At 37.5% G+C, this 12,330-nt stretch overlaps 1 protein-coding gene across 2 annotated transcripts in view; it reads left to right on the top strand.

The window, feature by feature from the left end:
- The window catches only part of SIMC1 (SUMO interacting motifs containing 1), a 71,168-nt gene that overhangs the window by 23,935 nt on the left and 34,903 nt on the right, over nt 1-12,330 (top strand). For both annotated transcript variants that reach the window (XM_082723190.1, XM_082723189.1), the window contains exons 2-4: nt 2,393-3,841; nt 6,719-6,951; nt 7,693-7,762. In XM_082723190.1, coding sequence (XP_082579316.1) covers nt 2,393-3,841; nt 6,719-6,951; nt 7,693-7,762 — 1,752 coding nt within the window. The remainder of the gene's footprint in view (nt 1-2,392; nt 3,842-6,718; nt 6,952-7,692; nt 7,763-12,330) is intronic.

Below are 12,330 nucleotides of genomic sequence, written 5' to 3'. Positions count from 1 at the left end.
TCATCTTTTTTCTTTTTATCTTAAAAACGTATGTAATTTTGTCCCTTTTTCATTCTTAATATTGGTTATTTGTGCCTTTGTTGTCTTAATTTTCTTACAATGTTTGCTAATTTTGGTAATTTTAATAATCTTTTAAAAGAACAAACCTGTGACATTGTTGCACTTCTCTTCTGTGTTCTCTGTTTCATTCATTTCTGCACTATTATTATTTCTTCTTTTCTGCTTTCTTTGGGCTTATTCTGTCCTTTTTCTGCTCTCTAAATATATGTGGTTAGAACATTAATTTACTTCCATTTTCCTTCTCTAATTAAATGTCTAAGTGTAAATTTTTTCTATACAGTTATTTTGCTGCATGTAACATTTTAATACCTAGTATTTTTGTTATTGTTCAGTTCTAAAATTTTTCTAATTTCTATGATTTCTTTTTGACCTATATGTTATTTGGTCATACTTCTTAATTTGCAATATGGAGTTTGTCCTAGTTACTTTTTTTTTTTTAATAAGATTTTATTTATTTATTTGACAGACAGAGATCACAAGTAGGCCAAGAGGCAGGCAGAGAGAGAGAGAGAAAGGGAAGCAGGCTTCCTGCGGAGCAGGGAGCCCGATGCGGGGCTCGATCCCAGGACCCTGAGATCATGACCGGAGCCGAAGGCAGCAGCCCAAACCACTGAGCCACCCAGGCGCTCCCCTAGTTACTTTTTTGTATTGCTTCCTAACTTAATAGTATTTTGATCTGAGTGATAATCTTTTGATATTGATTAAGATGTACTTTGACTCCTGGTATCTGGTAAATTTTATAAATGTTTTATGTAATTGTGAATATCTGAGTCCTGTAGATGAAGCTTGTTAAAGGTGTTCAGATCTTCTGTATCCATAATAATTTTTTTATTTGCATGATCTACCAGTCAAGAAAGACATGTAAAAATTTCTCACAGTGACTATGAATATTCCTTTTTCTCCTTGTACCTGTATGTTTTTTTGTTTTATGAAGATTATGTTATTAGGCATGCAGTTTTAAAGATTGATTGATCAATTGATTGATTTGACAGAGAGAGAGGAGTGAGCATGAGCAGTAGGAGTAACAGGCAGAGGGGGAGTGAGAAGCAGGTTTCCTGCTGAACAGAGAGCTCTACACAGGACCCTGGGATTATGACCTGAGCAGAAGGCAGACACTTAACCAAATGAGTTACCCAGGCACCCCTAGGCTTACAGTTTTGAAATTATTATATCTTGATGAACTAAGTCTTATTGTACAGTGGCCTCTTTATCTCTAGTAATGCTGTTTTCATTGAAATCTAATTTGTCTGATACTGGCTTTCTTTTGGTTGTTTTTTTCTTGTTTTATCTCCTCCCATGTTTTTACATTTATATATCAATTCTAACTTTTATTTGGTTGGTAATCAGAGTATCTAGCTAGCCCTTCTGATCAGAAATGGAGTTCTTTTTTTTTTAAATCCTGGAATCAATTTGCTAATACTTTATGGAGGATATTTACATTCATATTTGTCAATGAGACTGATCAGTAATTAGGGTGATATTATTTGTCATCCACACTGAGACAATTTTGAGAATGAAAGGGAGTATAATATTTTTCCAGGCTTATGGCATAGAGATTGATTATAGTACTGTTGGCTGGCATCATCAGGATTTATGAACTGCCTAATCATTTTGGCAAGGAATGAAGGTAAAGATAGGAAGTTTTCCAGTAACTAACCTAGTTAGGATTCAGACTTAACCCTGTTGATTTTGCAACAGTTATTGTGTTATTCTATATATCTGACTGGTTATATGTTAAATGAAATTGTACAGAGAAAGAAGGATACAGACCTGAATTTGAATGTCTGTCTTTGTGACTTAATTATATAATCCTTAGGTAATGACCTAACCCCTCTGAACTCCATTTTCCCGATCTGTGTAATGGAGATTATAATGCCTACCTGGTAGGAATATTATGAAAATTAAAGATAGATGAAAACACTCAATATGTTCTTAGTACATAGTAGATTCTCTTATGTTAGCTTACCTCCTTCTTTAGTCCCTGTCACAAATTATCCTGTGTGTTCGGTTTTCGAAACAAAGGTTGCTTTTTCCCTTGTGACTTATGGTTGAAATCTTCCCAACTTCTCCTCTGTTTACTTTGGATCAGAGAAAATTTCCCACTATGCCCTCAATTACATGCATGTGGCACTTGGATAATTTAGGAAGGTATAGAAATTGACAGCAGAATTTCGACCAAAGGAAATAAATTAATGCTTATGTTATATAAAATGTATAAATTATCAATGAATTGAAAAGGTAAAATATGGTTATCCTTAAAAGCTCAGATGTAAATCTTCTTAGATAAAGCAAAGCATACTTGACCTTTTATATTCTCACAATCCTTTAACAGGACTTCATTGACTTAACTAGAGAAACCAGACCAAGGGCAAAGGATCGCAATGGACTCTGTGTGATTGACCTGACAAGAACTGAGGAAGAAAACAGACCTATCGCCACTCTTGACTTGACTCTAGAACCTGTTGCTGCTTCCCAGAAAGAGCCAGCCAGTCTTCAGACATGTGCCAGCCTCTCCAGCAAAGAGGTGACAGAAGGGCGGGTAGACAGAAGCTCTTGGCCTACAGCACGGAGAATCATTAACAGCGATCCTGTGGATTTGGACCTTTTGGAAGAAACCGCATTTGAATGTCCACAACCCCCTACATCCATCAGTGGGGACTCTGTTTATCCAGCAGAGCCAAATTGTAGCTCAACATCATTCAAAGGTGACCTTGGCTTCTTGGCAAGCCTACAGCTATCTTCAGATATTTGCTCCCTCTCCCCAACAAGCAATCAGAGAGCACCCTTGCCATGCCCACAGCAAGATGTGCCTTGCCCACCTCAAGCCTTGCCATGCCCACTGCGAATCTTGCCATGCCCACTGCGAGCCTCACCATGTCCACCACGAGCCTCCTCATGCCCACCACGAGCTTTGTCATGCACATCACAAACCGTGCAGTGCCAAGTACAAGCTTTGACTCACCTGCCTCAAGAAGTTCCATGCCCTTCTCGAGATATGCCATGCCTTCAGCAGAATGTGCCAAGCCCACCTCCAGACTCATCGTGGCAACCTCAGCACTCACCTGACCCACCTCAAGACTCACTGTGCCCACCTCAAGACTCTCAGGGCCTACCTCAAGATGTACCAGGCCCACCGCAAAACATATCTTATCCACAAAATGTGGCACATTTACAAAATGTGCCACAGTCACAAAATGTGCCACAGTCATCATTTGATGTGCCACAGTCACCAAGACACATACCACAGTCACCAGAAGATGTGCCACAGTCACTAGCAGACGTGCCACAGTCACCAGAAGATGTGCCACAGTCACCAGAAAGTGTGCCGCATTCCCCTGGAGAAGTCCCAGACTTCCCAGGAGATACAGTCCATTCACCTGGAGACATGCCATGCTTGCCAGGAGACATGCCACACTCACTTGGAGACTTGCCTCACTTACCACGAGACAGGTCTTACTCTCTCCAAAATGATATACAGAACCATGACGCTCCTATGGAAGTCTCAGCTCCATCCTCACCAAGGTTCTCTCCCAGCCCACAGTCTCCACAGTCTGAAACTTCCTTTCAGAAAGTTCCTTGGCTCCCCATCACAGAAACTCCAGCCAGAAAAGAGAGATCACTGTCAGAGCCTGCTAATGCCGGGTCTGCCCAGGTACAAGCACGAACACCACAAGGTGGGTTATACAACAGACCATGCCTGCATAGACTGAAGTACTTCTTACGACCTCCAGTGCATCACCTCTTCTTCCAGACACTAATACCAGATAAAGACACAAGAGAGGTGAGCTAACATATCTTCCCCAAGAAATTAGGTGTCCTCTGTATAGGCCTCGCATGAAGTCACTATGCTGTAAGGAGTCCATGCATGAGAGAACAGGCCCAGGATAAATTTGAAATTTTTATCTTTTTTCTTGTGGAATCATCTAGTGTAGAGTCAGACCTGGGTTCAAGTTTCAATTAGCAATTGGCACTGTAGAAGTCACTATACCTTCCTGAGTCCTAGCTTTCCTAAATGTAAAATGGAGATAAGAACACACATCACAGGATTATTAAATGACATAACATATATAAAGTGCCTATTAGAGTGTCTGGCTCCTTCTAGGCCTTCATCAATTACTTCTCTTCAATTCTTCTGCCTTCCCCTTCCTGATGCCCTTTTTACCACTCCCATATCACAGAGATAGTGATACTCTGGATACTTCAGTACCTCCAAAATCATTACTTCCTGATTTGGAGGAGGAAATTCAATTTTAAGATTTTAATGGGAATGCTACTTCCCATTGGTCTTTATTTAGTTATGAGAACTAAACCAGATGCTTGTCTTAGCAGAGGGAAGGGAAAAAAATTGTGCCTGAGTCCTACAATATGAAGCTATTTTTTCATTATTCATAACCTTATTATCAACATTAAGAAGACTGGCTTGAGGTAGGACAGGAATTCAAAAGGTGCGTTCTTGGAGCAATCAGCAATCCAGCATAATATGTATCAGGCATTCACGTTGATTTGGTTTTGAAGAGTGAATTTTTTTCTCTCATTTTTATTGTTGTTACATCTTCTGATATGTTTTAGGTCTTCTTCTGAATGACTCTCCCCAGCCACTAGCTCATTCTCTTTTTTCCTGTGGGTGTGCCTGGTGTATATCAGGCCATTATAAAGAGCATTTGGGGGACTTGAGAGAGGTAGTGTTTCCCTAGTCAAGGCTGTAGTGCTTTTTAGGTGCTGCACAACTAGAGAAGCCACCAGTAGATGTAATGGGGATACCACATTCCCTTTCTATGTAAACATAGCTTAGGTAAAAAGATGGCAGTTAGGCCAAACAAAAGGGATTTTTTTGTCTCTGTTTCTTACTTTAAAGAACCTTGGCTATCTGATTACATTCACCTGTAAATCTTTTCTGTCCCATGTTTTCTTTTGGGCTTTTTTTTTTTTTTAAGATTTTATTTATTTATTTGACAGAGAGAAATCACAAGTAGATGGAGAGGCAGGCAGAGAGAGAGAGAGAGGGAAGCAGGCTTTCAAGGCCTAAAGAAATGTTTTATAAGTATTCATTCCCCTTAAGTATATGGGCATCAAAAGATTTTGTAAACTTTATCTATTTGTAGATGTCCCCATTTGTAGGCAAGAAATGAAAAAGTTCAAATATAGGTAAAGTGCCTCACAAGTAAAATAGTCACCAAAGTAAGATTTTTTTGTTTTTCTCTTCTCTGGTTCTTAATTTTCATTACCTGCCAGATACAGTATTGGTCTTTGGTCAGTGAGATCAGGGTTACCTTCAGGAGATTTGAGACATAAGGAAAGCTCAGTGGACTTCTGCAGATTTTCTGAATGGACAGGTCTAGCCATCACTGTTTTACTGTTATACATAAGCTATCAAATCTTTAGTTGATGTTTTAAATTTAATACTTATTCTCAGATTTTTTAAAAAAATGCTTATTTAATATAAAACATTTTATTTTATTTTATTTTTTAAAAAATATTTTATTTATTTATTTGACAGACAGAGATCACAGGTAGGCAGAGAAGCAGGCAGAGAGAGGAAGGGAAGCAGGCTCCCTGCCGAGCAGAGAGCCTGATGCAGGACTCGATCCCAGGACCCTGGGACCTTGACCCGAGCTGAAGGCAGAGGCCTTAACCCACTGAGTCATCCTTAACCCAACACCCCTAATATAAAACATTTTAAAACATAAATAATTACTTACTGTGCTATCAGTCAGCATTTATTATTGTTAATAATTTTGGTGTATTTCCTGCTAAGTTGCCTTTTTATACATAAGCATTTTAAATTTCTTAATAATGGGGGTTTTTAACAAAATTATAGTTATTGTTATTAGATCTGGGGTTATATCACCCCATATGTGAAATCAGGTTCTGCCATTTGCTACATGCCAAATGGTTACTCTCTAAATCTGTTTCCTTATCTATAAAATAGGAATAATAGTAGTATGTATTTATTAGGTTGTTGTGAGAATTTAAGTGAGGATAAGTCAAATGTTCAAAAATTATTCTTATTATTGTTATTATATTCCAATATCAAAAAACTTTTAAACTTTTTCCCTCTGATTATGAAATTAATAGGTATCTATTATGGAAAAATGCAAAAGGGCATATAAAGGAAAGTCATCCATTATTCCACCCACCACCCAGAAAATAGAAAACCACTTTTCACATATTCTTTCCCAATCTTTTTAGATACTTACTTTTAGGGGGTGGAAGGGAAGTAACTTACCATTTACTGTTGATAGTAAATCAACTAAATGGGATTCTTTTTTAACAATAAAACATATTTAAAACATCTTTCTTCACTCTTTATTTCAGTATCTGATATAGTATCATAACTACCCCTAACTATCTTCTCACCCTCACTCCGAAATCAACTTAGGCTAGCTCTTGACTCTTTTGTACTTTCTTTGCTATGCTATATTTTAGCACAGATGCAATCATATTATATGTACAACTTCAAATTCTTATTTTTTAACTTAATATTAAGTATTTTCCCATGTCCTTAAAAGTTTTTTAGATAAGGCTTTTCAGTCTTTTCCTTTTTAAATTATGAATATTTCAAATGCATGGAAAATTTTGCTGTCTTCAATCTGTTTCAGAACCTTTTGTTTTTATGTCTGTAGAAACCTATCCTAATTTCTTCTTTTTATCTCTACAGAGTAAGGGTCAAAAATTAGAACCCATTCCTCATCGAAGACTAAGAATGGTAACAAACACCATTGAAGAAAATTTTCCCCTGGGGACTGTGCAGTTTTTGATGGACTTTGTGTCACCCCAGCATTACCCACCCAGAGAAATTGTGGCTCACATCATCCAGAAAATCCTGCTCAGTGGCTCCGAAACCGTGGATGTCCTAAAGGAGGCCTATATGCTTCTCATGAAAATTCAACAGTATGAACCTTAGATGTTGGTGACTCTCCTAGGGAACCTGGACTCAGGGCACAGCTTTCTCTTGCCTAAGCTTGACTCAGCTAACCATTCAAGAGTGTGACGTAGTATGTCAGTGTTATTTGGGTTGCAAGTGACAGGAAACCCAATCCAAACTAGCTTTAACATCTGATAACAGAGAATTTGATTATTCATGTTACTAGAAACCTAGGAATAAGATTTAATTCAGTTCAAAATTGTTACCAGGATCCATTTTTCAGTCCTGCTTTGCTCTTCTTTTCAGGATCTACTTAGTAGTCTTTTCAGCTTCCAGCTTTTATGGGACAGAGAGTCCACTTCCTTTATAATCACACAAGATTTCTGAAGTTGAGTCTTACGGGCTTTAATTGCCATAACATAGGACATGAGCTCTTTTTTAAACCAATCACTGTGAACTGAAGGATAGAATATCATGATTGGCTAAATATGCTTCATAGGCTTCATCATAAGATCCTAATAGATAAAACTAATGGGCTAGAGTAATAAAGTATTGATTTCTTCAAGGCAAAATTGGGTTACTAGTGCCTTCCAAAAGAGAAGTGGATAGTGAAAGTTGCACTACTCTCAGGTGACATGGTATCATGTCAAAGGATGGGCAAGAGTAGTGAGAATAAAAGGAGGTTTCTTGTTTCTGTCATCTTCCACATCCCATTCCCTCTTCCACTGAACTCTCCAGAATTCTAATTGGTGTCATTTGACTTTCAGGCTACATCCAGCTAATGCCAAGACAGTGGAGTGGGACTGGAAGCTGCTCACTTACGTCATGGAGGAAGAGGTAACATAACAATTATGAGGGTGTGTCTTTTGCGCAAGTCTTAATTAGAAACAGAAGTGATGGCAAATCTAGTAGTAAAGTCTTTGACCTTATTCCCTCCTTGTACTCCCATACCCACCAAAAAATCCCTGTTAAAATGGTATATGCTGTCTTCTAATTCAAAATTAAGTACATTCACTTATCCCTCCCCTTCTTAAGATTCCATTTAAAAGAATAGTAAAGGAATAGATAAAGATATAGATATAAATCAATGTCAATGAAGATAAGGGGAAGGGCAACAGATCTGAATGAAAACTAAAAGAACTAAAGGAAATGTAAGATTGTTACTGGTGAAGCTAGACAGAGAAAGCCACAGGCTATAATACACGCAGCCAAGGAGTGAGAAAATCTACCCTTTAGAGCAGAGAGTTTTCAACTCAGAAACACAATATATATAAGAGGGTTGAATTCAGAGATAGGCCATAACTTTGTTAAAAATTTGTAGATAGAACTGACAACCTCTCCATTCTTGAGTACAGAAATTTCAGTCATCAGGCTACCTAATTTCAGGGGGAAAGTCAGAGGGTTTATTGTCTAAAAACATTGAATGAACTATCTGTCATAAACAAAGGCACCTAGTATAGAGTTGGTATTCCAGAAAAACTCTTCCGCATTCTGATTTCTAGGGATCCTTAAACTTAATTGCCAGCTTTCTGTCTGCTCACCCAAAGCACTTGGATGGAACAAATTACTTTCAACTTAGAATTCTAAACTCAACCAAACTATTATTCAAGTGTGAGTGTAACATAAAGACATGTAGGAACATGAAAAAAATACCCCCTCACCCCATTTCTTTGGTTACCTAAAGGTATGCATCAAAAGAATGAGAATGGAGGAGTAATAAAGAGGGAGGCACAGGATCCAGGGAACATGAGATTTCTCCAAGAGAATAATAGAATTCCTAAAATTATGTTGAATAGTAGACCTAGAGAGCATTCACTCCGGATTGGAACAAAATAATTTAGGACTTTAAGAATTATCTGGGAAACATCACCAAGATGATAGACAAAGGAGCTCCAGGCTATTGTTCTCCAATGGAAATGCCAAATTAAGAAAAATATATGGACCAGTATACTTCTGTGAAAACTTTGGAGATAACTGAGAATCTCTAGTACCCAAGAAAATGCATAATTAAGAAAGGACTCAATGAAAGGAGTAGGAAATCAGGGTTATTTTGTGTGTCCATGCCCCTCCTCTACCTACCGTAGCATGGTGCAACTGGTAGGAAACCTCACACATCTCAGCTCCTCCCTCAGGGTGGAAACAAAAGAGTCGACTTTGAGTCCAGTGCCTTGGCTTGTTAGGGAGCTGCCCAACGGATAGTTTTTGTCTCACATGACTCAAATCACTAATGGGAATAGTGGAATAATTTGAAAGCTGCTGAAAAGAGAGGTGAGCACTGCCACATGTTAGAGCTTCAGGAATTTTGTAGTTCCACAGGCAGTACCAGGGGAGCAGGAGGCTGCATTCCTGAGAAGAAACAAAGGCAAGTCATTTAGGAAATTAAGACAGATAAAAGCACAGATACAAGCCCAGAGAAAACATATCCCCAGGAAAGTTCTAAGAAAATCCAGGACCTTTATTCAGGCTAATTGGTGAAGATCTCACCCTGCATGAACTCAGTGAATAGACTGAGAAGGGTGTTTGTTTTTTCCAAATGCTTAAACCTCAACTAAAGATTACAAGGCATATGAAGAAACTGGAAATTATGTCCCAGTCAGAGGAACAGAATAAAACTCTAGAAACCAACCATAAAGTAACACAGATCTCTCAACTTCCTAACAAAGAGTGTTTTTAAACTATCTCAAAAATGCACAAGGAGGGGCGCCAGGGTAGCTCAGTCAGTTAAGTGTTCAACTCTTGATTTTGGCTCAGGTTGTCATGGGATCAAGCCCTGCAACAGGCTCTGTGCTCAGCACAGAGTTGGCTTGGGATTCTTCCTCTCCCTCTGCTCTTGCACGTCCCTCCTTCTCATGCATGCACACGTGTGCACACACTCACTCTCTAAAATAAATAAATAAATCTTGGGACGCCTGGGTGGCTCAGTTGGTTAAGCAACTGCCTTCGGCTCAGGTCATGATCCCAGCATCCTGGGATTGAGTCCCACATGGGGTTCCTTGCTCAGCAGGGAGCCTGCTTCTCCCTCTGCCTCTGCCTGCCATTCTGTCTGCCTGTGCTCGCTCTCTTTCCCTCTCTCTCTCTGACAAATAAATAAAATCTTAAAAATAAATAAATAAATAAATAAATAAATAAATAAATCTTCTTTAAAAATGCACAAGGAGCTAAAAGAGAACAGGGATAGACAACTAACTGAAGCATGAAAATGATGCACGAACAAAATGAGAATATTAAAAAACTATTAGAAAGAATCAAACATTCTGGAGCTGGAAAGTATAATAACTGAACTGAAAAATTCACTAGAGGGATTCAACAGCAGACTTGACAGATAGAAGAAAACAGTCAATGAATTTGAAGGAAGGGTATTTGAAATCATTGAGACAGAGGAACAAAAAGAAACAAAATGAAGAATATTGAAGAGAGCCTAAGGGACTATGGGATATCATTAAGTGGACCATATATGCATTATGGGAGTCTGAAGAGAAGAAAGAAAGGAGCAGAGAGCTTATTTGAAAAAATAGTGACCCTGAACTTCCCAAATCTGAGGAAAGAAATAGACATACAATTTCATGAAGCTCAATTCCAATGAGGTTAAACTAAAGACTCACACCAAGACATGATACAGTCAAAGTGTCAAAAGTTAAAGACAGACTCTTGAAAACAGCAAGAGAAAAGTGACTTACCATATACATGAGAGGTTGCATAAGATTTTCAGAAAATTCTTAGCAGAACCTTGGAAGCAGAAGGCAATAGAATGATATATTCAAAGTGCTGAAGGAAAAAAAAAAGCTATTAGCCAAAAATACTATATCCAGCAAAGCTATCCTTCAAAAATGAGGGAGAACAGGAGAGAAGCAACACATCCCATCAGGATCTCAATAAGATAATCAGCAGATTTCTCATCAGAAGTTTTAGAAGCCAGAAGGTAGTAAGCTGATATAGTCAAAGTGCTAAAGAATAAAACTCAACCAAGATTGCTTTATTCAACAAAATTATTTTTCAAAAATGAGACAGAAATAAAGACATCCCCAGATAAACAAAAGCTGAGGGAGTTCATTTCCACCAGCCATGCCCAGCAAGAAAGCCTAAAGGGAATCCTGCAGAGTAAAACAGAACACTGATAGTAACTTGAAGCCATACGAAGAAATAAGGATGTCAGTGAAGGTAAATATATGGGCAATTATAAAAACTACTATTATTATAACAACATTTTATAACATTTGGTTTTGTATATGGTTAAGTGACTAATTCAAGTTTCATAATTATTAGTCTAAAAGCTAGTATTATTAAAACTTTGAAACTCCACATTTTGCTTTCTACATAATTTAAGATAATCATTTAAAAGAATTACTAATTTGTTTGTATGAAGGTATAGTTGTGTGACATCAACAACCAAATGGGTGACAGACCTATAAAGGAACAGTTTTTATGTTATTGAAGTTAAACTTGTATGAATTCAAATTAGAGCATCAGAATATTAAAGTCAGTCATGATGGTAACCACAAAGACAATAGCTATAGAAATACACAAAAGAAAATGACAAAAGAATTTAAAACTTTCACTATAAAAATATCAACTAAGACAAAAGACAATGATATAGGATATAAGGAACAAAAAAGCTATAAGGCATTTAGAAAACAGCACAATGACAGAAGTGCATCCTTCCTTATCAGTAATTGCTGTAAATGTAAATGAATTAAACTCTCCAGTCAAAATACATAGATTAGCAGAATAGATAAAAACACATGATCCAACTACATGCTATCTGCAAGAAACTCACTTTACATCAAAAGACACAAGTAGGTTGAAAGTGAAAGAATGGGAAAAGATATTTCATGAAAACAGTAACCAAAACTGTACTAATATGAGACAAAATAAACTTTAAATCAGAAAATGTTGCAATACACAAAGGAGTACATTATATATTAATTACAAGATTCAATACAGCTGTAAGATACAACAATCATAAATAATTATATACCTAATAATAAGCAGTCAAGATATGAAGCAAAGACAGAATTGAAGGGGAAAATATAGAGAGTTCTATATTAATAATTGGAGACTTCAATACCCCACTCACATTAATGAATAGAATAACCAGAATAGAAGATAGGTAAGGAAAGAGAAAAAATTAAATAAACTTTGCAATAAACCAACCAGGTCTAACAGTTATATGCAGAATATTCTACCAATAACAGCATGCTCCTTCTTCTTAGTGCACGTGGGACATGTTCCAGGATAAACCATGTGTTAGGCCACTAATTAAGTCCCAGTAGATTTTTGTTTTGTTTTGTTTTAAGATTTTATTTATTTATTTGACAGATAGAGATCACAAGTAGGCAGAGAGGCAGGCAGAGAGAGAGGAGAGAGGAGGAAGCAGGCTCCCTGCTGAGCAGAGAGCCCGATGCGGG

This window comes from Mustela nivalis (genome assembly GCF_964662115.1).
Source record: "Mustela nivalis genome assembly, chromosome: 3".
In the NCBI taxonomy this organism is placed as follows: Eukaryota; Metazoa; Chordata; class Mammalia; order Carnivora; family Mustelidae; genus Mustela; species Mustela nivalis.
Note: the sequence above shows the minus strand (reverse complement) of the source record. Positions and strands in the feature narration are given on the sequence as shown.